The sequence below is a fragment of the Populus euphratica genome, unplaced genomic scaffold (genome assembly GCF_000495115.2).
Source record: "Populus euphratica unplaced genomic scaffold, PopEup_1.0 scaffold2.1, whole genome shotgun sequence".
NCBI lineage: Eukaryota > Viridiplantae > Streptophyta > Magnoliopsida > Malpighiales > Salicaceae > Populus > Populus euphratica.
Window position 1 is genome coordinate 6,130,347 of NW_011499846.1, and position 25,972 is coordinate 6,156,318.

The 25,972-nt window shown below is 32.7% G+C and overlaps 4 protein-coding genes across 4 annotated transcripts; 3 read left to right on the forward strand and 1 right to left on the reverse strand.

Moving 5' to 3' along the window:
- Nucleotides 1-256: 256 nt before the first annotated feature.
- LOC105135554 (ras-related protein RABA3-like) lies at nt 257-1,922 on the forward strand. Its single transcript, XM_011040471.1, has 2 exons — nt 257-801; nt 1,244-1,922. The coding sequence occupies exons 1-2, from the start codon at nt 539-541 to the stop codon at nt 1,695-1,697; spliced, it is 717 nt and encodes a 238-aa protein (XP_011038773.1). The 5' UTR covers nt 257-538; the 3' UTR covers nt 1,698-1,922.
- A 9,277-nt stretch (nt 1,923-11,199) lies between these two features.
- LOC105135563 (probable mitochondrial chaperone BCS1-B) lies at nt 11,200-13,332 on the reverse strand. Its single transcript, XM_011040483.1, has one exon. The coding sequence runs from the start codon at nt 12,962-12,964 to the stop codon at nt 11,498-11,500; it is 1,467 nt and encodes a 488-aa protein (XP_011038785.1). The 5' UTR covers nt 12,965-13,332; the 3' UTR covers nt 11,200-11,497.
- A 6,334-nt stretch (nt 13,333-19,666) lies between these two features.
- LOC105135571 (plant/protein) lies at nt 19,667-21,781 on the forward strand. The gene is made up of 4 exons (XM_011040494.1): nt 19,667-19,982; nt 20,085-20,345; nt 20,969-21,128; nt 21,324-21,781. Exons 1-4 carry the CDS (start codon nt 19,758-19,760, stop codon nt 21,500-21,502), a joined length of 825 nt encoding a protein of 274 aa, XP_011038796.1. The 5' UTR covers nt 19,667-19,757; the 3' UTR covers nt 21,503-21,781.
- Nucleotides 21,782-23,478: 1,697 nt separating this feature from the next.
- Nucleotides 23,479-25,222, forward strand: LOC105135580 (vegetative cell wall protein gp1-like). Its single transcript, XM_011040505.1, has one exon. The coding sequence runs from the start codon at nt 23,585-23,587 to the stop codon at nt 24,935-24,937; it is 1,353 nt and encodes a 450-aa protein (XP_011038807.1). The 5' UTR covers nt 23,479-23,584; the 3' UTR covers nt 24,938-25,222.
- The last annotated feature ends 750 nt before the right edge of the window (nt 25,223-25,972 follow it).

Consider the following 25,972-nt stretch of genomic DNA (forward strand, 5'->3'; position numbering starts at 1 on the left):
TGGTTTTTGAGTGATTTTAGAGGCCAAAAATCGCATGTCATCTAGTTAAGTTTGTGTTGTATTGTATTGAACATGTGGACTAAACTGTCTCAGAAAAAATCACCATGGTGTGGTGTCAGATGTCTCCTGTTACTGTTAAAGAGAGAGAGAGAGAGAGAGAGAGAGATTTAAAGAGGCAGTAATTAATAAGTCTACAATGGCTAATGCCAAATAATTTCTCTGGCGTGTTATATGAATAAATAATGCATGGTGCGCATCCAGCTACAGAGAATTAAAAGAGAGACAGACTGGACCATAGTTCACAACTCCTCCTTTCACTACATTAGTGAGGGATTACGAACCCTTGAGAACATCGGTCTTGTCTGGTCCTCTCTTTCCTTTACTTACTCCATTCACCACCAGGACTAGGTCCCAAGACCAATAACAAAGTTTGAAGGGTTTCATATTATATTTCACATAGCAGCTGAGCAACAAAGTCAAGATAAAGTCCCATTCTTTTTCCTTGCCCCAGGTTAATTTGTTTGAGGGGTGATAAAAAATGAACCAAGAGATGAATGGTGTTGATACCGAGATTGATCAGAACCACCAAGAGACTGTGCAAGAGAAAATCGATTATGTGTTTAAGGTGGTGGTGATCGGTGACTCTGCAGTAGGCAAGACGCAAGTTCTTTCCAGGTTTACTAAGAATGAATTCTGCTTTGATTCAAAGTCTACCATCGGTGTCGAGTTCCAGACTAGGACTGTCATCATTAAAGACAAGGTCATCAAGGCTCAGATCTGGGATACTGCTGGCCAAGAAAGGTTGGGGTCCTCTCTCTCTCGCTCTTTTCTCATACCCACATCAAACACGTACCTTTTTGCTTGACCCTTTCGGCCCGACTAGAATAAATATACATGTAATTGTTTTTAAAACTATAATGTATAGCTACTTGCCTGCTTATCAGAAGATGAAAACCCTAATTGATGTTCAGAGTTTTTCAATTGTTACGAACGAGATGATCCTTTTTCTTAAGAAAAACATGCTGATCAAAGAAATGTTCTTAGAATTAATATATATAATAATTGTGGAAATGTGTGCCTTGAATGCAATATTTGGATCCATTCCATATTGGCTCGTAAATAGCACTGAAATGCCGATGCTACTGTCAATACGTATTCCGTAGTTGCAGTAAAATTCTGATATATCAAATCCAATTTATTGAAAGAAATTAAAAAAAAAAAAAAAAAAAACAAAATTCTGCAGGTACCGGGCAGTGACAAGCGCATACTATAGAGGGGCATTGGGGGCTATGTTAGTCTACGACGTTACCAAGAGACCAACGTTTGATCACGTGGCTAGGTGGGTGGAGGAGCTCCGAGCCCATGCTGACAACTCAATTGTGATCATGCTGATTGGAAACAAGGCTGATCTTGCGGACCTCAGGGCAGTTCCAACAGAAGACGCGGTGGAATTTGCAGAGGATCAAGGCCTTTTTTTTTCTGAGACATCAGCCCTTAGTGGTGACAATGTGGACGGTGCATTTTTCAGGCTGCTAGAAGAAATTTACGGTGTGATTTGTAAGAAGTCATTGGAATGTGCCACTGGAAATCCCCATGCTGCTGATGCCATAACGCTTAGAGGTTCTAAGATTGATGGCATATCAGGGACCGATCTGGAGATTAGTGAGATGAAGAAATTATCTGCTTGCTCGTGTTGATTTGATCATTTTTCTAGTGAATTGTGTACTACAAGACTTTACCACTCCAAGTTCTTGATTGATTCTGTGGCTTTCGGAAAGTGATCGGTAGTGTGGTAAGGGTGGCAAGTGTTTTCTTTTCTGTGACCTGTCAAGATTTTCGCGGTATTGTACTTGTCTTACAGAACCCAGGAATTTGGTTTTTTATATGTATTGATTGGGATGGATGGTTTTCCTTTTCCTTCATTCGTTGTAATCCTGGATTCATTGTGAAAATCACCTCTAAACAAGTGAAATGAGGGTTCTTTGTGAAGATAAAAAAAGTTTTTCTATTACTTTTTTTTTTCTTCGGTCAAACTGAAATACATCAATGATTTAATGATTGTGTATTGGCTCGTTGGTAATTAACAAATGCTTGTAGCGTTTTTTTATGTTCATAAAATTATTATTCATACTTTCACAGACCATAACTGCAATAATTATTTTTTAAAAAAAATCTCAGTTTAATTTTAATTTTTTTCTTTCCACAATTGAGTTTTTTTGAGCAAAAATTAACATTTAATTACATATTTTTTAAGATGAAGGTCTAAATTAAAAGATAGGGACTGAAATGGAAAATATAGATAACATAGATGGTACTTTCAAATTTGTTATAATTTATATTTAAGTCCTCTAATTTTTTTCTATAAGATAATTGATCCCTTTAATTTTTAAAAAATAAATTTTGATAATAAATTTTATTTTTTTTATTTTCAATTTTTTTTTCATGAGAAAATTTTGGTGCTAATGATATCCGGCAAATTTTACAACCAAATGGGTTAAAATTGATGCTAACGATATCACCAAGTAATGAGTTTTAAGTTTCAGTGTAACTTAAAAAAACAAATCTAAGTTAAGGATGCACTATTTCTTTCCATCTTGATTTAGTGATTTGGATTGTTGTTTGTGTTTAATGGGTTGGTATGTTGGTATTTTTAGTATTCTAAAGGTATTTTATGGCTAAAAATAATTGAAAAAATAATTTTTTTAAATAAAAATTCTAGAGGTAACTTGATTATCGAATTTCTCTTATTTTTTAAAAAACATAATCATTGTTAAAACAAACCTAGTTTAGATCATGGTGTTGTGCTAGTCATCAATTTAATTAACAAAAACTAAAGCTTATGGAAAAAATATTATTTTTTAGAAGGTTAATATAATTCATATATAATTTTTTCATATATTTGATGTAGATTACATAGTTATTTTTATACTATTTTCAATATGTGCCACCTTGTAAAATATATTTTTTTCATTTTATCTTATTTGTTAACTTTTGTGTGTGTGTGTGTGTGGATTTATATTGCAAATTAATTTTAATAAACAAATTTAATGAGCACAACCAAGTAAATAACTCGTGTTGTGATATTAAATATCTTGATATATATTTGTCTCTTAATTGTTTTAATTATGTTTTTATTTATCTTTAATGATTTTTTTCATTTGTGTATACAATGGTTTGTAATTTATTTAATTAGATAGGTGCGTAGGTTTTTTTATTTACACTTATGATTTTTGTAGTAAAAAAACATGTTGAAAAAATTTACATGTTCAATGTTTTATTATATATTGGTCTTTTCAATTTAATTCTTATTTTTATGTTTTTTTTTTCAATTTCACTCTTCAATCCAAGTTGATAGTATTTTTTATTCCCCTCTCATTTTGGTTATTTTTTTCCCCTAAATCTTCATTTTTTTTATTAATTCCTTTCATAGTTTGGGTTTTTTAAAATAATTTTTAAATTTACGCTTTTATTAATACCTCTTATATGTTATTTAGTTTTGGTTTTTTTAATTTTTTAATTATACTGGGTGTGTTTAATTTTTTAAGAGGTTAATACAATTCATCCATATTTTATTATATTTTATATAGAATAAATATTTGTTTTTTATTATATTTTTAATATGCGTAGCTTTACATGATATTTTCTTTTAATTTAATTCAATAAATTTTATATATGTATCTATTTTTATTACAAGTTGATTTTGATCAACATACTTATTAAACATAATGAAAGAAATAATTTATTTTAAATTTTATTTTTTTCTTTTGAATAAAGGGTTTTTTTCATATTATTATGATCGCTTTATATATGTATATTGCATTTTTTTAATATAATTCAAATAAATCCAACTTATTTAATTAATCAGGATTATAATCCAAGTTATTAAAAAAATTATATATAAAATATACTTATCATCATGAAACTTATAATTTTACCCCCTCCATCATCTTTAACCGTCAAACTATTACCAGAAATGTTATTTTTTTTTTTTAGATTAATGTGGGTGTCCGAGCTAGCTTGCGCGCACCACGACTAATTCCACGGGCCCTGAAGTTAACGACCATGTAAGTCTCTAGTGGCCATCATATGAGCAACCAAAGACTCGAACCTAAGACCACAAAAGGAGCAAACCCCTTAGTCTTAAGTCTTTATCACTTGACCACCATCATCGTATATTACTTTTTTAATATACCCAAAGCGATGTAAGTGCTTGATGAAGCTATTGGATGGGTGGATAGCACAAATCAACACACAGATTAAATATAGATTTCTTTATGACGAAACCTTCAAAGAAGAATCTATGTTTCTTCGTGATGAAACGCTTTTGAAATAATTAATGAGGCTCTGTTTTCTCTGTCTTGTTTTTATATAGCTTCATTACTGTATGCTTTTATATATATACACACACACAAATTGTGTAGAAAAATTCATCTCATTGTGCATCTCTTTTTTCTTTTGGGTAGCCCGGGCTAACAGAATAAACATACATGTATTATGATTAATTTTTAAATTTATTAAATATCTTATAAATTCAATAAATATATAAAATATCATAAAAATAACAGATATATACATAAAAAGTTTAACCTGAATATTAAAATAAAAGGATAGACCCCTCTCAATATTGCTAGCCATGATCTCAAATACATGATGTGACATGGTATAGTTAACTAATTATCAGGTTGATCATCACATCACACACGTGGCTGTAGTAATGTACCATAATAATAACATTTTTTTTGTTAAATATATCTGTTTTATTATTATATGTGTATTTTTATTGTTGTGCTTTATCATGGATGGTTGTGAATAAAATGGTGGCAAGTGTAATTTCTTTTTATTTAGCAACAAATTGGTTATAAAATAAATTTTGAGACATGCTTGAGTCAATAATTCTCCATTCTTGAAAATGAATTTTATTTTGCAAAGCCAAAAACAAACTGCAACTCTTTGTTAAAATGATTTCATTCCATACATGCACTTTGTACTTCAAGTGAAAATGAGATTTTCTATAGTTATTTAAATCCTAATTATATAATCAGTTGACCTAAAACTTGATAATTTATAATTTATATTGTTTTAGATTAAATAAAAAATAACTCAATAAAAACCTTGGGTCGAATCAAGAAAAAACTCAACTCTCAACTTGTTGATTAAAAAAAAAACTAGTCAGAAAACATTTTAATATCTTAAAAAATTATTTAAACTTAAATTGATCTTCCCAACTTGTTATAACCTAATTAAAAAATTATTTAAACTTAAATTGATCCTCCCAACTTGTTATAACCAAATTTTTTTTATTTTTTTATTTTTTAAAAAAATATATTTTTAACATTAACAAAGATCTTCATAAATTCTAAACACACATGAACACATATATAAAAGAATTTTCAAAAAGGAAGAAGGAATAAAATGCAATTTGGAAATAAGTTAAATAATGAAGATTTGTTAGACTGATCCTCGTATTTGTGTTTGTACCAAGGGTTTTGTGTCTTTTTCTTCCTTCTTCCCTATATAAACACAGGCTGGGTTTAGGATCTAAAGAGCCACAATCAGACATGGGAGAGGAGAGGACACGGAAAACTCAAGAAATCAAGGCTTCAAGGAAAAGTTAGAATGAGAAAACTCAAGAAATCAAGGCTTCAAGGAATAGTTAGAATGAGAGAAGGAGAAGGAGAGTGATAGTGAGCTTAAAGATAGATTTGGATTATTTCCATCTAAAGTGATCACTAATGACCCTTACCCTCATTTATTTATCCATTTAAATTAATTAACTGATTTTGATCAATGTTACTATTTGACTTCCGGGAATTTTTTTCAAAAATCAACCAGAGATTAAATTTTAATTGAAAAATTAAGGATAAAAAAGACTAATTTGCAAGAAAAATAAAATTAGATATTAAAATAAAAATCTCAAAGTTTCAGGGACTAAAATGTATTTTTCTTTGCAATCATTTTACTGTGCATACCTTTATATGATTCTAGTAGGTACTAGCCCTTACCCAACCCTACCTAATCGAATTAATTTTAGGTATTTTCGGCTCAACCCATTAATGAACCATTTAAATTTTGTATCGATCTATTTATGACATACACATGCGAGTTGGTTAATGGGATAAGGATAGCCTTTGTCATCTCTACACGTCATGTGTGAGTACTCATACACATCACATACATTCATCCTAGTTCTTTGTAACATGTGGAGTTGATTCGTATGACAAAAAGAATACACATTTAATTTGAGGAGGTTTTAAATTTGAATTCTATAATTATATTTTATTTCAAATAATATCAGCTCTATCATAGAAATATCTTAAATTTTAAATGAGAATTCCATGTGTAGACGTAAAAAAGAGAGATGTTATTTGTTGGATGTCCATGCGAGCAAAAAGTGATTTTTTTATGTAAAAAAATAAATTGATGTTTTTTTTTAAATTTTTATAGCTTTAATATATTCATATAAAAATTAAAAAAATACTTAGAAAATATTATTTTAGTATATTTTTAATTAATTTTTTTTTTGAAAAAAAACATGACGCCACTGTATGCTAAGACATCATCAAATAAGGAGAAGTTATTATAACAGCCGAAACACTTTCTAATCCAAGAACAAATATATAAAGCAATCATTAATCTTAATAATATCGTAATAATATCAATTAATCAAAATACGAAATAATAAAACTATATATAAGAGAAAATGGAAACCATTAATTATGAAAATAAGATTCTCATAGGCAATAAATAGTCATGAAACTACGTGTTCTTACAGCCATGCCATTGTTGACCGTGTAATGAAGAAGTCAAGTGTCCTTTCATAATCAGTGATTTGTAACTAAAACATCTCTCATTGCTGAATTATCGGGCATTTAGCCTCACAGCACTCCCTAGTTGTGAGATTTATGCGTAGAACGTCAGCATTAAAAAAACTTCATAAATCCGGGGAAAAGGCCTTTCAAGAAGCATTTGCGTCTCTTGCACGATTTAACTAAATTTAATCCATTTTTCAATTGTTAATCCTAAAAGCATATAAAATATCTTTCTAATTCCAGATTATTCTCTATAGAATCAATTTGGAATAACTATTTAGCATTTTCTACTGGCCGGAAGTTACGTCCGGCGCCGAGGATCATTATGAGGACAGCTGACTCTTGGAACCCACCATCTGTTGGCATGGGGACAGAACCAAAGTAGCGAAAATTTATTTCATCAGCTGGGCCGCGCGCGATTTTGTCTTTAACTCAAAGATGAATCAGCTGGGCCGCGCGCGATTTTGTCTTGTCTTTAACTCAAAGATAGAGAGAGTGCAAGGTCAAAGAAAACCATTTTGGTGGTTAAATGATAAAAATTGGAAAGCATTTTAACAGAAAATTCAATAAATATCTTATCGTGATAAAATAAAATAAAAAATCTACTAAAAAACAAAATAAATAAAAAAAGAAAAAAGCTTCGTTGCACGGCCTAGTTGGCCTAGCAAGCCTAACCTAGCCTAATGGTTTCTGGCATTCATCTTGTATAAACAAATAGATTGAGGCTTGGAAACATTTATGATATCGAGTTGAATTCTCGGTTTCTAACCAATTTTTTTGCTACTTTAAATGCATAAACAGGCCGGCAAGGGTTTCAAATATATGAAGCAATCAAATTAGATTTTTAGATTAAATTAAAAGTTCAATTATACCTTATTATATTTAAAATTAAAAAATAATACAAATTCAATGTCAAATCAAATAATTAATAAACAAATTTGTATAAAAATTAAATATAAAAGCTTGATTAAACCTTTAATTAATCAATCTAATTTAATCGTGAGCCTAATTAATTTTTTGATTAAGTGTAAGAATTAATTTGCATGAAATTAAAAGATTTAATTAAGTGCAATAATTTAATTGAACTTTTAATTAGTCAAGTTAATTTTATTAAAAACTTAATTGATGAAAAAATAAGTTTAAAAGTTTAATTTAGACTTAATTGAGAAGACTAGAATTTTAAAGGATTAAATTTAATTTCTCTAAACTTAATTGGGTGAAATCATGAATAAAATTATAAAAAAATCAAAATTTGAGGATCGATTTAAAACCAAGTTAAATAGATTTGAAACCAAAAACTAACATGTAAAATGCACAAGACTTCAAGCATTGAAATCAAAGACAAATATAAAGAAAATTAAAAGTTAAATAGTTAATTATGGATCAATTTATATAAATTAAAAACCAATAAACAAAATAAAAAATGTGTTGAGCTTCAAGAATGGAGTTTGAGTTTAACAAAGAAAAAATTATATGAAATTGAAAGTTATAAAATATTACGGGTGCAATAAAAAGAAGTAAAGAGATTAAAGATTAATTTGACTTTGAAGAAGGTTATGCAAAACACATTATTTTATTTAAATAAACATGTGGTTTCGTTTAAAAAAAACATCATTTTAATTAGTCCAAACTAAAAAAATAAAACGAGGGCCAGGTAACTTATCTTCTGGCCACTGCAAATATTTTTCTTCCTTAAAGACCTCGTGAAGGCTGGTTTTGTTGCTGCCTCCCAAGCTCGAAATCACTTTTATCTCTTCCTTGAACATACCTCTTTACACCATATATGTTGTACTCCTATCTAGACAAGAGAAAAGCTCCTTTGTAGTTTTGAAGGCACTACTACAAGAAGCAAAAACCAACACCCCAACTAGCGATGTTTGCGAGTGCACCTGTTTTTATTCACTGTGAAACATTGTAAAGTCTAACCCTCAATGAATGGCTTGGGCTGATTCTTTTACATCAATGAGAGAGAATGGTCTAACTCATGGCTCTTGAAAAAGATCTCAATAGCCCTTTAAAAACTCACGCATAAGGCCAAGAAAAAGAGGAAAATGCTAAAAAATAAAAATTATATTATCATTTTACTTTGAAAAAAATACTAGTTAACGGGTATCACAACAAATTTGAAAATATTCATTGAGATTTGACTAAAATTTCAAATGAAAATTGTTATTTTAGATTTTAATTTAATAAAATAAGAATCTTCTTATTGAGAAAGATTTTTTAAAAATTTTATATAAAGTTTTCTAAGTTTTTTAGAATTGATTTTTAAAAGTTAATAAAATAAAAGTTCCCTTGCTAATAAAAACTTTTCTTAAATGTTAAATAACTAATAAATAAAAATATGATTTAAAATAAATAATAAAACAACTTACTATAAATAGAATATACTAAAGTAATACTTCTTCCTTTAATGAAAAGAATATAAATTAATACGAGGTTTAATAACTTTTTTTGTTCTTGAATAGTTGAGATTGTGACATGGTGAGGCATGTATTATTAAATACTATCTCTTTATTTGATTTTTAGTTGTTGTTGATCAAATATTCTTTCAAAAAATTTAATTTTTAATATTTTTTATTAAGATTTTTTACAAATACTAATAAAAATTGAATCTACTTTCAAAAGTAATTTTAATTTTTTTAAGTAAATAAAACTTTTAAACATCAAATATTAACAAAATAATAATAATAATAATAATTTAGAATGACCTCAAATTTCGTTGCGGTCCTAAGAAATCTTAGTATTAAACAAAGGGACAATATTTATGAAAAATATGACAGTTCAACAACTTTTGATGGTGCAGTTCTTAATGTGCCATAACTCCAATATTTTAGGGATAAAAAATGTCATTAAATCGCTATTTTTATAACCCACCTAAGGCTTGGAAAAAAAAAAACAAAACAAAAAACCCTATTATGTTTTCAAGGACTCCCAGAGCCTTCTTTGACATTGCCCGCATTCTGCTGGTTCCCTGTCTAAACGCTAAAGACCAAAGAGACGAGACAAAAGCACTTTACAAGAAACAACAGGAGTCATGAATCAAGCACGTCGTCGCCAATGATGAGGGTAAGAAAATGGTTTGAGCATCTTTGCTTTTGGCAGGAGAAGAAGATTGGCATTGCGCTAGAAATAGAAGAAAAGTCCCATTTCCAAAACTTTCGTATACTCGGTTCAAATCAGGTGTGCCTCTGCTCAGTTCGTTAAGAGACCATTACAGATTTCTCGTTTCACCCCTTGGTTACATCCCATCAAACTCTAAAGGCCAGCCCTTTATAGTAAACACTCTGGGTTCTTTTTTGCTATTGATGCCTTCTTTAATGTTCCGATTCCATTATCAAACAACCAAACATAGAGGGGAGAAAAAGAGGGGGGGGGGGGGGGGGGGGTCACTGAAGATTGTGGAACACAAAACTCAGGTCCATTGTTTTCTTATGCTTTTACAGAAGTGAAGTGAGATGACGGAATGTTTCTCAGTGATTGTTTTTTAAATTTAAAAATATATTAAAATAATATTCTTTTTTATTTTTAAAAAATTATTTTTAATATTAACACATCATAATAAACTAAAATTTAAACTAAAATTTAAGATAGTTCAATTAACACATCATAATAAACTAAAATTTAAGATAGTTCTTAAGATAGTTCAAAACAGCTCCTCATATTCCATGTTGTTAGCATGTCCTAGCCTTGTTTATATGGCTGAAGGCGTAACACCAAACCACCGGATCTAGGAGCATTGCCCAGATTTTATTATCAAATAGAAGCAGATAGTAAATGAGGGTAAGAATTATACATCTAAAATTTGAATTCTGAACGAAGTAACTTTTAACACAATAGAGAAGGAAGTGGAAACAATGTACAAAAATGGAACCCAGCATTTCATACTGTGTTTTATCTTTTTGTTTAATTGCAGACATGGCTAAAAGCAGGATCTTTTGCTCAGTGATTCAAGCCAGGAGCGTGTAAATTGATCAGAAATTTCACCTCTTTACCTTTTTTTTTTCCTTTAATCAAAGCCCTTTACCCTTTTAATTAGGTAGATGACGATTATGCTGCCCTTGGTTACCTCAACATTTGGCCTACAGAATAGTATATTATATGATAATAACATAGCACCTACTTTTGATTGGCGATTCTCCTTTTGGTCGCATATGTGATTAGCAAAGTGGAAAGATACACATGCATGTATGGTCATGTAATCTGCATAAACTGCAGATTATCAAAGCTAATTACAAACCAAAACACTTCAAAGAAAACTAGTAAGAGGAGAAGCAGAGAAGATGAAAAGGTGTTTGGGAGTATATTAATATTTTTTTAAATTAAATTTATATCAACATGATTAAAAAAACATTAAACAAATAATTTTAATGCGTTTCCAAACCACCTCTAACCGCAACTTCAACTCCTTCTATTGCTAATCTAGACGAGGGAATAATTTAAAAAGAAAAAGGGAAAACTAAACGACACAAACATAATCACATTCTAATTGAATTGGAACAAAAGCATCCAAACACCAGAAATAATAAAAATCAAAAACAAAAAAACTAACTGTTCTGAGCGATGCCATATTCTTATCAACATCTGGCTTCTGCCCTGTATAAGTTCTTCAAGCCCCCTTGCTGCTTATGAACGTGAAACATTGAGATGTATCAAGGCAATGAAATTGCCGACATCTCCTCGAAACGTCAAGAACCATATGATTGCCCGTCCTTACGGTCTGGTGTCATATCAAACGATTCCGATGTTTTGTTACTTTTGAATCTCAACAAGCCATACAATTTCCTAAAATCCTTCATGGCATGGACACCTTCCTTGGAAAAAACCCCCGAGTGTTCCCCTGAATCCTCAGTTGACTTCCTTGAACAATTGTCAGTCCACTGTCTTCTAATGTTCAAAGACCCCCTTCCATCACCGTCCGTTTGCAAAGCAGTAATAACCGATTTCAGGGCCCGACTGGGCGAATTCCTGTTCGCAAGCATAAGCTCCCCAATCTCAGCTGGGCTCAAACTTGCCCCAGTTAGAAAAATCTCCTCTACTTGAGGAAACAATTTATGATCCTTAACACCCAAGTAACTGTTCGCCAGAGTTTTGAATGCAGCAAAATCACACAAAGGGAAATGAATATGAACATCAATCCGACCCGGTCTGAGAATAGCCGGGTCAACATGATCTTTACCGTTCATTGTAAAAACCATAATTCTTTCCTCTGCACAGCAAGCATTTAATATCCCATCCATGAAGTTCAGAACACCTGATAAGCTAACACCCGTTGATTTATCCATCAAAAACCGATCAAGGTCTTCAATCAAAATGACTGACTTGCTTGTCGTTTGTAACAATAGCGTTTTCAGATCCGAATCATCCAAAACCCTTGAAAGATCAATACCATACACATCGTAGCCAATAAAATTGGCCATAGCTGCAACAAAGCTGGATTTTCCAGTACCTGATGGACCGTACAATAAGTAGCTTCGCTTCCAGGCACGCCCCAGCCGGTGGTAGTACTGTTTGGTTTTGAGGAAAGACTCAAGATCTGATTTCAACTTATTCTTGAGATCAGAATCCATCACAATTGTATCAAACGTTGAAGGGTGATTGAATGGAACAGATCTCCACCGTCTGTTTTGCTCATGACTGCCAATATTTATGTAGAGCTTCAAGCCTTTCTTCTTCTGCTCGACCTCGTCCGATGTTATGTGGATGTGCTGCAGATAAGGACGCAGAATTCTGCGCTTATCGGCTCTTCTGACCTTCAAAACCAAGGTTCTGCAACAAGTCGTATCGCTGTTGTCGTCGTTAATCCAAGAAACTCGAGCTCCAAGGAAATAATCATCGATTACCTGGTTGGGATCGAGATGAAGGATGATATCGTTGGATTTTTTTCCGGAGAAGAGATTGGTGTAATCAGAGTCTTCCATGGAAGCCAGAGAGCTGAGATAAATTGAGACTTTGTGATAAAGCTGATTTTCTTGCATGCTCTCGTTGAATTCTGGGACTTTGAAGAATTGATAGACATGAAAACAATCTTCTATAGATCTCCACCATTTTTTGGTGATGTAAATTAGCCCAGTTTTGAATAAAAGGACACGAAGCAAAATCAGTAGACTAACAATTAAGAACAAAAGTAAGAATGGGGCATAAAGAATTTCCATGGTTTGCTGCAAATTGAAGAAAATAATTAAAAAAAGAAAAGAAAAGGAAAGATATAAACTCAAAGATGGAGTCTTGGGATTTTAAGGGGAGATTTTTTCCTCTTGCAAGAATTAGAAGTAGCCATGAGTGAGGGAATCTGCAAGTGGAAGGGAGACGGAGAAATATACAGCGAAAAAACCTAGAAAGATTTGATTAAAATAGGAGATGAGAGGAGAGAAGTCTAAAACTAATTGAAGTTAAGAGACGGCTAATTGCCGGCACCAGGAAAGCGTGGCGTTTGATTTCTTTTCCCTTTCTTGAGAGTGGCGATTGCCGAACCCTCCCGTGTTTCGCAGTCGTTTCTGTGATCCTTCTATCTACTAGACAGCCAGGATGTTAAATTAATTATAATTTCATAAATAATATCGTGAGTGAGGTTTTTGTTTTTTGTTTTTTTTTCTATATCTTACGTTTGTTCGGCGGTGTTTGGAATTTTTTTTCTATATCTTACGTTTGTTCGGCAGTATTTGGGATATGTTTTTTAAAAATTTTAAAAAAAATTATTTTTTATTTTTTTTAAAATTTAATATAATTTATATATTTTAGATAGTTTTAATATACTAATATTAAAAATAATTTTTAAAAAATAAAAAAATATCATTAATATCCATTTCAACACAAAAAATTATTTATCTCGGTTTCTACTTGTACTGTTATTTCGGCCGTAGACCGATTTTCATTTCAGGCCATTCCAAGGGATGAAGCAGGAGTATTTAAGCCTAAATTCGGGAGGAAATCCATCTCAATAATTATGGATTCAATTTCTATTCATTTTTCTTAGCAATAATTGCGGTTAGATGAATAAATTACTCAATTTGTTTTTCCCAACCACTTAAAGCATGATTTAAAGAACAACTTACAACGAAAAATAAACAATTTAAAGAACAACTTACAACGAAAAATAAACAATTGGAAGACTAATAATGCTAAGAAAATCCATCAAATCTTGGATTCCTCGCTCTTGGGGGTTGAATCTTGGTGCCAAATGAACAGGGAATTTCTTCACGAGGAAAGCTCATAAAATTATTCCACAGAGAATTTATTATTTTCATTTTCGTCCTCCTTCTACATTAAGGACTCTGGAAGACTCATTACATCCAGAGGAGAAGGAATAAAAAAATAGTATTCTAGTTAAAAATTCAAATTCCTTCGCTTTATTCTTCCCTTTTATGAACTGGAAAGTTCAAATTACTTGGTTTTGATTACAACTGCACACGTTTTGGGTTGTGACCAATGGCCAAGTCGAAGAAGACAGCATATATTTTGTGACATGGACATGCCCAAAAATTGCTTTTCTTTTGATCTGAGGACCTGGATATTCTTTATTCTCTACGTGATTTCTTATCATATAAACAGATGAATGACAAATTCGTTTTTTGCACAAGTTCTCTCCCGGTGGAAGGATCACCGGATCCTTTGACTTCACTGCATGTATATACAGTTCATGTTTGTTTTTGTATTTTATAAATGTTTTTTTTAATTAAATATTTTATTTAACTGCATATTATTTTAATTTTAATGTGCTAATATTAAAAATAAATTTTATAAAATAAAAAAAATATTATTTTATAAAAATAATCATGACCAGACCAGCTATTCCCGGCAAAACACTTTACTATAGGATGCTTTTCTTGTAAAACATAGTTTAGAAATGTTCTTGACAAATTAGCATCGGCAAAAAAAATAGGAAAAAGGTTTGGTAAAAGTAGCTGTGAATTGTGATATTTATAAAAACAAAAACATAATGGTCATAGTTTGCTGAGTTTTGAAAAATGTGCTAATTTGTGTTAAAAATTCCATCTGGCATAACTTTCAAACTTGACAGGCGAGTAGATAGCTTAATTCAAAATTTAAAATGCTAGCTAAATTGCCCACCATTATGGTTAATTGATTCTACCATTTTATATGACTTCGTGTCTTTTGTATTAGATTTGATTTCTTTGCCATTATAACCCCAAGTGATTTTTTTGGGTTATGATTGAATATTTGCGATATTTAGGAACTCAACTTTCTTTTTTACACAAATAAATTATAAATTTATTAGATAATGAATCCATCATTTGTGTATAGATCGCATGTATCATTTATCAGTTTTTTTATGAATGTTTGGATGAATTTATACATATCTTAATTAATTTTTTAAAATCTTAAAATTAATAATTATATTAATTTTACAAAATTTAAATTAATGATAGTTAAAAACCAAATCTAAAAACTTTTTATATTTTTTTATATTTATAGATATAGAGATGTAGCTTGACGACGTTTGTTTTATCACATGCTTTTTAAATTAAATTAATATGTTTTTTTTATAGTTTTGATATAATGATATTAAAAATAAAAAAATATATTAATATATTTTTAAATAAAAAGCTAATATCATGTATTATAATACCAAATGTTAATAATAACACCTTATATATTATTTAAAAAAATTTGATTCATAAAAATTCTCTAAATATTTATGAATTGCGTTATTTTCTTGAATTTTTTACATAATATGCTAAATTCCAAAGAACAACGCCAATAAAGTTAAAGAATTAAGCAATAACCGCAATCAAATCTAGATACTAAAAAATAATTTATCCATCCATTTCATAAAAAGCCCCTCATGCTCGCGCATATGACGTCACAATAGGAAATCCCACTGTCTACTTCTTTCACGGCGGAGAAAAGGAACATTGTTTTGAAAATGTCCACGCAACAGGAGGAAAGACTTTACGGAAAGTTTAGTGATCAAATTGAAAGGTTAAAAGAATGAGCAATGATGCCACCACTTTCCACCTTAAAATTCCAAGCTCCTTCTCTCCTACGGCATTTCCACAGAGCAATAAGAAATGCCTATGCTCGCCATCTGTTCGTGATAAATGCCTATGCTCTCCATCTGTTTGTGATATGTCAACCTCAATTAAACCCTGCACACGGATTTTCTAAGGGCATGATTTGCTAGGAATCCAAAAGGTGGAGAAAATTGAGGTGTAAAGACGCGAGGAGTCTCCTTCATCTCCTCTTTCTGCTGGTTCATTGCTTCTAGGTGCTACTCTACTGATTCGTGATCCACTTCGTTCCATTTATATGTTTATACCTGGCTTTGGACTCATATGCAGATTATTCTATCTATCAAGTAGATAGGCTATCCTATCAAGTAGCAATGCTAGCGCCGAATATATACATATTTGGATAATTATATTCTAGCTGCTATAAATCTGGCAGTGTTCCATTAACACGACGAAAAAAAAGGTTTTGGTCATTTTAGATGTATGATTTATTTTTCTTTATTATTTAAAGAGTAAACTTGTTGTTTTTATTGTATTTAAAAAAAATAAAAAAGCATTACTATCCCTGTTTACTAATAGGATGAATTTTTATTATGGATCCTGTTTAAGTTATTTCACTTTGTTTAAAAAACAAAAAAAAATGCATATACCACCGATTATGACTAATGTGTGGTTTGAAAAGACACGAATACCTCCAAAACAAGACATTCATTTTTTATTTTATTTTTTGGGTGGAAAGGGCGACGATTGCAATGTTCCACGGTGCTTTTCAATTGGTTAAATATGCACTTCTTTTTGCTAATTGCATGACATGTAAGTGTAATTTGCTCAGGAATAATTAAATGGATTAGATTTTAGATTTGTTTTTTCTTTAAATTATTAATTTAAATTTTATAATTATTAAAATTATTAAAGATTTAAATGGTTATTAACTTTAAAATTTATAAAATTAATCAAAATATACATAAGTTAATTTTAATATTTATATTAATAATAACAATAAAAAATAATAATTGTGCTTCGTACACGAACTATTAATTAATTAATTTGCGATTAACCATAAACTCATTCACGCACGCAACGATTCAAGGGATATCAAAACCCAGGACCATCACGGGCTAGTGTTACAAAATCAGGCAATATTTATTTGAAGTAACGTTTACTTTTTCTGTTATATATAACTATCAGTTTATATATACTATAATTAATTTTTAAATTTATTAAATATTCTATAAACCTAATAGAAAAGTAAAGTATCGTTGAGATAACAACATGTATAAAAAAATCAAAATTGAATAAAAAATAAATTCTTTGTTTTACTAGGCCACGACCTCAATTAATTATTTTTTTTGGTAAGTTGGCTGGTGCTGGTAGTTTGAAGTTTCGAAACCACTCGTGGTTTTAGTGATTTTGCCTTTTCAACTAGAATATCCTTCTACTCTTTATCGTCTGCTATCAAGTGTTCCGATGACATGTCGTTGCAATGATGTAACCTCATAAGGGCAATACAGTGCCTCGCATATATCACATGCATGATGGACAGGTGATTTCTGAAGGCAACAATTTATTGCTAATTAATGAGATGGCATAAATAATTACTTAAATGTAATCATGCCATTTTTAAAACGCTCGAAAATGTAGCCACGTGGTTCATGAGTCCACACCCACCCCCACCCACCCACACACACAGAGGAAAAAAAAAAAAAAAAAAATATATATATATATATATATTTTACATTTATTTTTTTTTTAGTTTAATCCATGGTAACATAACAGGAAGTAAATTAGTAATTTACTGTAAACACTTGTAAATATTATCATATAAAACAACAATTGATTTCTATAAACAATACCATTAATTTCCATTTGAATATTTTATTCTTATTCTTTTTATTACGATTCAATACCAAGTGAAATACTGTAAAAACATTTAAACAATACTTAATAGATATTCCGAAGACACTCATTAGCTTTTACCCAAACCTTATTATTGTAAAGGAGACCAATCCTTTCATTCTTCGCAAAACCCGAGAGGACACCTGATAGTTAAAAAGAAGCTTACTGCCCATGCCCTGGACCGGTTGTTAATTGCTGGCATCCCATGAACGTTCTTGCTTTTGGTGGAAAAGGTCGATGGTGGTCCAGCACAAGGCCCCCTCCCCTTTCCCATTTGCTTATGCCTATCATGCACGAGCTGCATCAATCAAGGACGGCAGGATGTTAGGTAATTCGATGTTAGGTAATTCTGTAGAGATGTATCATTTTAAATGCTAGTGACGAGGAGGAGCTAGCAGAACCCTAAAAGAGTCCTCAACGGATTTTTGTATCAGATATATCATTTATCACGGTAATATTTATTTTTTAAAATATTTTTTATTTAGTTATATATTTTTCAAAACTTATTTTGACATTTATATATATTAACAAAATAAAAATACAAAAAAAAAACCTTGCCGCGTAGCCAAATCTTCGTATCAGTACCTTTTTTTCCTGGCTTAAAGAGGATTTGTGCCCGTACAAGACTATAGGCCCGGTAATCTTAGGATTTAACATGGAGTCAAAGAAAATAAGATTTCGAGGTCGTGTTTGGTTTGGGATTAAATTTCAAGGAGTTAAATGTTAAGTGATGAAATCTTAAAATTGTAAAAAGCGATTGCAGGGTAAAGTGTTGAGAATGTTTGATAGATGTGAAGAATCACATGGGTCCAGTAAATAAAATTTACAGTAAATACAAGTCATAAACAATGCATGGTTATGGGTTCTATGCTTTATTTGAATAAAAATTAATGAGAGGTTTTTTTAGCACAAATCCCAAATTCTTCCCCCACCATCACCAGTTTTTTACCTCATCCCTGTTAGGTTAATGCTTATCTCTCCCTACTTTAAAAAATCATAGAAAGGTTAATATTAAGTGGTTAATATTGATGATATGTTTATTTTTTGTATTTTAAAAATGTTTTTTTTAATTTTAATTTTAAAATTTGATTATTTTGATATACTGATGTTAAAAATAAATTTTTAAAAATAAAAAATATATTATTTTAATATATTTTTTAATAAAAAACACTTTAAAAATTAACTATTATTATATTTTCAAACATCCTCTTAATCCTTTTAATTCAAAACCAAACAGAACCTAGACTTAAGCCGAAGGACAAGATCAAAGGGGCAATCATTGCAATTTTTTTTGCTTCTATTTAATCAGAAAACCTTTCGATTTAATGAGAAATATTTGAAATTATTCGTTAAAGGTGGAGAGATAAAGTTTACCACCTGGTTGAAATGATCCCGTGGCTTAAATTAAAAACGATGGAGGGAACCAAGGATTAGGTTTAGGTATCTGTCTAAGTTCAGATTGAACTAGAAGTAGAAGAGCTGTAATGTAGATTTTAAGAATACTTGATCTTCACAGCCTTACCAAAATTAGGTTTTCAAAACGCATCAATGGAGATATCAGAAGACAAGCAAATTACATAAGCCTACAGGCTACAAGAGAATAATCTAAGATTGTCCCTCCATAACGAAGTTTAGAAAGCAGAAGCGTTTCATTCTGGATCCGGCTGAGCAACAAGGCAAGCCCAGAACCTCGGAATATCCTCGGACGAACACGGCAACAATTTCCAACTCTTATTTCACAGAACTTGTAAATGGACCCTAGCAACGTTCTGAACCCACCCCACGAGAGAGCCTATCTTTTTTATGATCTAAAATGTTGATAAATCTTGTATGTTGTCTTCATCGCAGCCCAAGCCTCATTTTACAAAATGACATCACTGTTTTCAAAGGTAGACTGTAACTTACAAACTGAACAGATGGATCAGCAATCATGTGGTCGTTACAGAGACGGGCCCATTTTCTTATTAACCAAAACAGATGCTTGAAAAGGTCTCGTAAATCTCAGTTCCTTATCTTCTGTTGTAGCCGGTTTATCCTCTCTTCCTCTATCTTCCTGTCCCAGGCAACACAGAGTGACAGCATGGCCACCACGCTCGGCCTTCTAAAATTCCCAATTCTTGCTCAGAAGAATAATACTCCACTTATCCACTCAAAAATGCCTCTTCTTTCTAACTCATCAAAGTTAGATGTCTGCAAAAAGGACTCGCATAGCCCTCGTAAGTTTTTCACTGAAACCATCCAGCATCTAAGTTCAGCTTCTCTTTCAACTGCATCGCTCGCATTACCTTTCTTCTTAGACACAAAGGCAAGCCCATCGTCAAGCAGTTTTAGAAATCCTCTTTTGCTCTAATTTATCATTTTCTGGACTGAATTGCTGACCCTTTTTTTTTTTTTTTGTGGACTGTAGGATGCGCTTGCTGTTGGTGGGGAGTTTGGGATATTGGAGGGAAGGTCATTTGCACTTATTCACCCCATTGTGATGGGTGGTTTATTATTCTACACTTTGTGGGCTGGATATTTGGGGTGGCAATGGAGGCGTGTTAGGACCACACAGAATGAGATCAGTGAACTTAAAAGGCAAGTGAAACCTACCCCAGTTACTCCTGAAGGCACACCTGTGGAAGCTGCACCATCTCCTGTTGAGCTCAAAATTCAGCAACTCACTGAGGTAAGGCTACAGGCTAAAAAAAAAAAGAACAGTTTTAATTGTAGTGATTCAGGATTCCTTCTGTGAGTTACCATTTGAGGGAGTCATTTGAGAAGGAAAAATGTTTGAGGATTGCAATTTGCAAAGCATATGACTACTTTTTTTTATTATTATTATTTTTATATGTGAATGCCATTGATACCTAATGATATGTTAATAGAACGAATCATGATTAATGCAATGTCATCGAAGAAGGAATTGGTGTACATTTCTTCTTCCAATATTGCCAAATTTAGTTTAATATAACTAAGAGATGAAATTATTTTTCTCTCTTTGGTGTTTGCATATTCACGCCCTATCATATAATAACAAAGATCACTTCTAAAACTGTTTGGAGTACCATGGTCTCCTGGTTGGGGTGAAAATGTTCCATTGTGATTCTTTTCAAATTCTTTTTAGATTTCTTAATTACACATAAATTGTTGTTAATGCTACATTGCTTGAAAGTTTTTTTGAGGAATTGCATTGCTTGAATGTTGAAATGGTGTGACTTCTGGGAGGCATTTATTTTCCTAACCAATTGCATTTCTGAAGGAGTCGAGGAGAGAATATGTTTATCTAAGGCATTGATATTTCTAATACAGGAGAGGAAGGAGTTGATTAAAGGGTCTTACAGGGACAGGCACTTCAACGCGGGATCAATATTGCTAGGACTTGGAGTATTTGAAGCAATTGGTGGAGGAGTCAACACATGGTTGAGGACAGGAAAGCTATTCCCTGGACCTCATTTGTTTGCAGGAGCAGGTATAGCACCAGTGTTTATGTTTATCAAAATCCAAAATTATAACCTGAAAGGGGAAACAAGGGTTCTTGTACATTGACTCGCGTGTTATAGGATAAGGTTTTCAAAAATGCCGTCCAGTTTAGTCACGCCGCTGGTTTTCACTTCTGAGAAACTGCCTTGATCAGCTGATCTTACTGTTTTTAATTGTGTCACAGGCATTACGGTGTTATGGGCAGCGGCAGCCGCCCTAGTCCCTGCAATGCAGAAAGGGAATGAAACGGCAAGGAACCTTCACATTGCATTAAATGCAATTAACGTTGTTCTCTTCTTGTGGCAAATCCCCACTGGAATTGACATAGTTTTTAAAGTGTTTGAATTCACTAAATGGCCTTGAATCATAGAGACCTCGAGTCTGAGCTTTATTACAAACCAGGCAGGTATATTGTCTCTATATCAGGTCACTTGTATAACCTGCACTCGAAAATTTTTCCATCCACTTCCACTGTGATTGTCTGTATCCTTGTCATTAGTATATATGATCGAGCAGAAAGAAATACATTACCATGCAATACATGCTCCTCGATCCGTAAGAAATAGCTTGTGGACAAAGTTGTAGATTCAACAGAAATCCTACCATAACTCTTCTCATGGTATCAACTAATGTTCGGCAAAAGAATGTCAGAAGTACTTGCTCAGTTCATATGCAACTGCTTTCTTCTTTTTTCTCAGGCTATGCTTTTACCATTTTTTAAAAATCAAAATCACAGGAAGAGAATTTGCAATTTATTGAAATGTAGCAGTACTGCATGACAGTGAAGAATCTCTCTCTGTTGAAGGAGTTGATAATTAGACCAAGGCAAATTTCTTTCAAGATCATTAGATTACAAGGAAATTGGTTTAGCTCATCAGCACCCATTAGTATCTGCATTTGTCCTTCCCTAATGTGTACGATCTGCAAATCCAACAAATGTGTTGACCTTCATGTGCCTTGTAAACTGTATCTGAAAAGTTCAAATGCATTTCAAGATTTCAGACACATACAACTAAGATTTTTATTTCCCCTGGTGCCAATTAATTTACATAAAGGGCGCTAGCAGTTCATTGACACAGAAAGAATCTATCAGAATGAAGGTATATGGTGCAAAAGAAAATAAACTGATAAATGCAATGAAATGTCCCTGCCCACTGAAATGATACATAAAGAGAGTTGAATATTTTTGTGTTTTAAAAGTTTTTTTTTAATTATTTTATTTTTTATTTTAAATCAATTATTTGTTTTCATGTTTTGAGATATGCTAATTTTAAAAATAAAAAAAATATTATTTTAATATATTTCAAAAAAAAATATTTTAAAAAATAAGTGTTGTAACCCTTATAGAAAAACCCCTTGAATCCACCAAGAAGCTTGATTCACTGGGTCTGGATACCAAAATCTGTAACAGCCATATATATATATATCACATCGCGCCCATAGTCATTTAAAATATTGTTGCTGTATAATTAGATTAAACGAACCCAAATATGACATTGATTGATACTTCCAGATGAAGAGTTTTTGCCTAATATTCTATTCTGGGAATCTCTCTTCTGTCTTGATCTCATTTGAAGCTACTAAAATAATATTTGAAGGGGACTTGTAAAACAAGATTCTACAATCTTTGTGACTCCTCAGTAGTAACGAAGAGATAGGGTAGAGATTCCCTGGACACCTCTGTCGTTCTTTTCCTTTTACAACAATGGAGAACTTTGGTGTATCTTCGGTCACCGTCAACTATTGCTACCTCTCTCTATCCTCTCTCAGCTATTTTAACACCCCTAATTATTTTGATGGAAGGGAAATCTTGAAGCGTCGTGAGGTAAATGAAGTTCGAAAAGGAAAACAAAGACGGAAAGAATCGCAATGACTAAATCTAGCAAGCAAAGTGGAAGATGAATACATAACTACGGTACCGAAATCCTCTAGGGGACTTCTAGAATATTATTACAGTATGCTTTATGGTTACTAACTACAAAACATATTGACAAATTCTGATTCGCCTTGTAACAATGGGAAACAGGGAGAGTAGAGTGAAGCCGCAATGAGCACAGCGTGAATATGCTCATTAGTCAATATGAGTTTGGTGGACAGCCGTTACCATGTTTGGAAAGGAACGGCTGCTACGATCCCAGCAAGAGAAGTGCAAGAAAAAATGCAGAACAATGTACCAAAAAAGTCGACGATGATGATGATCATGTTAATTAAAAGTTTTCCGAGGTGGAACTTAATTTGTAGCCAGGCTTCGAAGGAGGGGCTGGGACTTGAATCTCCTATAGCAGTCACTAAAACCCCCCCCCCCCGCCCCCACTCTTTTTTCGATTATAAAATTATAACACTATAAATAACAACTCGCATGCATTAATCATCTATATTCTATACTTGTATTCATTCCTGCGTTTCTTATCTGTCAAGTTCTAAAATCCAAAAACTCTCCTCGACATGTCAAACCAACCTGCCCCGCCTCGCCCATGGTTCCGTTTGCCATCAATAGCGCGGCCAGCTGCCCCTGCTCCAACCCCAACTCCAGAGCCGCCTCCTCCACAACCCCGTCCAGCTCTTGCTCGACCTTCATTTAGGCTAACTGCTCTGCCTCAGCCTGTGCCAACACAGCCTCAAGAGCCCACTCCCGCACCAACTCCTTCTGCTGCGACAGTGCCACCTGCCGCTGGTATTGCTTCAGTTCCAACATCTCCAGCTGTAAAAGCTGCAGGTGGTGTTGCATCATTACCAACATCCCCAGCTCCAAGGGCACCTGCTCTTTCATCTTCAGTGCCCACTTCTCCTGTCCCAAGTTCCACAGTGTTTCCACCCACTACTTTTTCACTTCCACCTTCTCCAACCCTCAAACTATCACGTACTTCGTCTTCAGTTCCTGCCTCTCCAGCTTCTACACCAGCTCCATCCGCTTCCGTCTCATCTTCTCCTACCACTAGACCAGTGTCAACCACATCCTCAGCGCCAAGCTCTCCTGCCCCTAAGCCAGCGACGGTCACATCCTCGGTGCCAAATTCTCCAGCCACTAAAGCTGTAACCACCAGTGCAACTCGTGTGCCTGGCCCTACACCATCTCTAAGAATCGTCAAGCCTACAGTTCAAACCCCACCCCAGTCACCTAAGCCTAAGCCCACTTCTCCACCACCTTCTCCTCTAACACTTCCACCTTCCCGAGTAAAATCTGACGCTGATCTTGAACCCAAGATTCCATTAGTAGCAGAGCAAAAAACTGTGTTGGTTCAGAAGATTATTGACAAGCCTAAGGATGCAGGTGATTCGCTGAGGGCCTTTGCAGGCAGTCTCAGCTCTGGCATTGCGCGTCTTGCAAAGCCAGAAACTGCCAAAGATCAAACAAAGGAGAAAGGTAGCGGCAAGAAGATTTCTTCAGATTCTGAGGATGTTGGCATGAGGGTAATTACAATTGCTGGTGAAAACAAAGGTGCTTTAATGGAAGTAATCCGTTCTCCCAAGAAACATTTTTTTGAAGGCAATTCTCATACTCTTCACTGGAAGGGTAATCCTAGAAGTGAAGGCAGTGATCGGGGAAGCCAGAGCAGCAGTGGTGCAGAAGACAACAGCAAGAAGAACAAGAACCACAAAGGAAGATCAATGGGGCCATCTCCTATGAGTGCATTTGTGAACAGTAATGTGCAAGGTGTTAACAACTCAATCGTTTACAATTCTTCATGCAGTCATCATGATCCTGGGGTGCATGTTGCTCTCTTCAGAAAACCTTCTGTTTCTGCTGGATTCCATGTCAAGGACCGTGGCAATGGCTACCAAAGTCGAAAGGGATAAAGAAAGAAACAAAAAAGTTGTGATTTTATGCCTTCATACGATATTATACTGTGAAAATAAATACAAGTAACCGAGTGATGAGAAGAAAAGGGCATGGATTCTACTCTTCATTGTTGCGTACCACTTTTTGTGGATTACAGAAGAAGTTAGTCCATTGCCCTGCCTTTGGTAGAGGCCAACCTGAAATATATAAATATATGTATATATATGTAAGTGGGTATCTATTAAATCAGCAAGTTTGCTTTGTATTAATTTGCACTTATATCTACTCGTCAGTTCCTACTGTATGACAGTTTTCCTTTATGAATTTAACAAATCATTATTTCTCTCTTGTCTTGCAATTCAAATTCACGCAAACAAGAACATGGAGGATAAAAAAACCCTGGATTTCTCTTCTTTTTTCATAGAATGACGGATTCGAATTTTGGTTTCCTAGTATAGAAGAATCTTATACCCACTTGTTTAAGTGAGGTGTTGATTGTTCGTTCATTCTTTTCAACTACTTTATTTATTTATTTATTTTTATCTTAATAATAAAGATGTTTTTAAGCCATCTTATGTAAATTCATCTCTGATGAGGTTACAAGTAAGAATCGACATCTAAATTACTGCTTTCATTTTTTTCTCTTATAATCTCTCTTAATATTTGAACACTGGACAATAACAGAAAATATATACACCTACCAACCAACTTAAGCTTTCAAGGATATCCAGCTACAATGTGATTGTTATGTTTGGAAAGCTAAATAATGACCCCCCCCAATGAGCAAATTTGAGAAGAATTAATTATAGGGCACATAGAAACTAATTAATTAATCCTAATAGTATAATAAATAATTAAATAACTCTCCGATTACTATTAATCATCCTCAATTTAGTAATTTTTTTAAGGATCAAGGATTTGTTTGTTTTGAGAAATATATCCTATTTTTAAGTTCATAACAAACATAGCAAAATAAGTCAATGAAAAATCTTTTTTTTCAATCCTTAAACAACATGAGTTTAAAAGAATATAATTTAACATAAAAAAAAGAA

What these genes read in the sequence shown, in the direction of transcription:
- LOC105135554 (XM_011040471.1), top strand. Translation starts at nt 539, where the DNA reads ATGAACCAAGAGATGAATGGTGTTGATACCGAGATTGATCAGAACCAC. An exon ending in GATACTGCTGGCCAAGAAAG is followed by an intron (nt 802 to 1,243) that starts GTTGGGGTCCTC and finishes AAAATTCTGCAG; the next exon opens with GTACCGGGCAGTGACAAGCG.
- LOC105135563 (XM_011040483.1), bottom strand. Translation starts at nt 12,964, where the DNA reads ATGGAAATTCTTTATGCCCCATTCTTACTTTTGTTCTTAATTGTTAGT.
- LOC105135571 (XM_011040494.1), top strand. Translation starts at nt 19,758, where the DNA reads ATGGCCACCACGCTCGGCCTTCTAAAATTCCCAATTCTTGCTCAGAAG. An exon ending in AAATTCAGCAACTCACTGAG is followed by an intron (nt 20,346 to 20,968) that starts GTAAGGCTACAG and finishes TTTCTAATACAG; the next exon opens with GAGAGGAAGGAGTTGATTAA. An exon ending in TCATTTGTTTGCAGGAGCAG is followed by an intron (nt 21,129 to 21,323) that starts GTATAGCACCAG and finishes ATTGTGTCACAG; the next exon opens with GCATTACGGTGTTATGGGCA.
- LOC105135580 (XM_011040505.1), top strand. Translation starts at nt 23,585, where the DNA reads ATGTCAAACCAACCTGCCCCGCCTCGCCCATGGTTCCGTTTGCCATCA.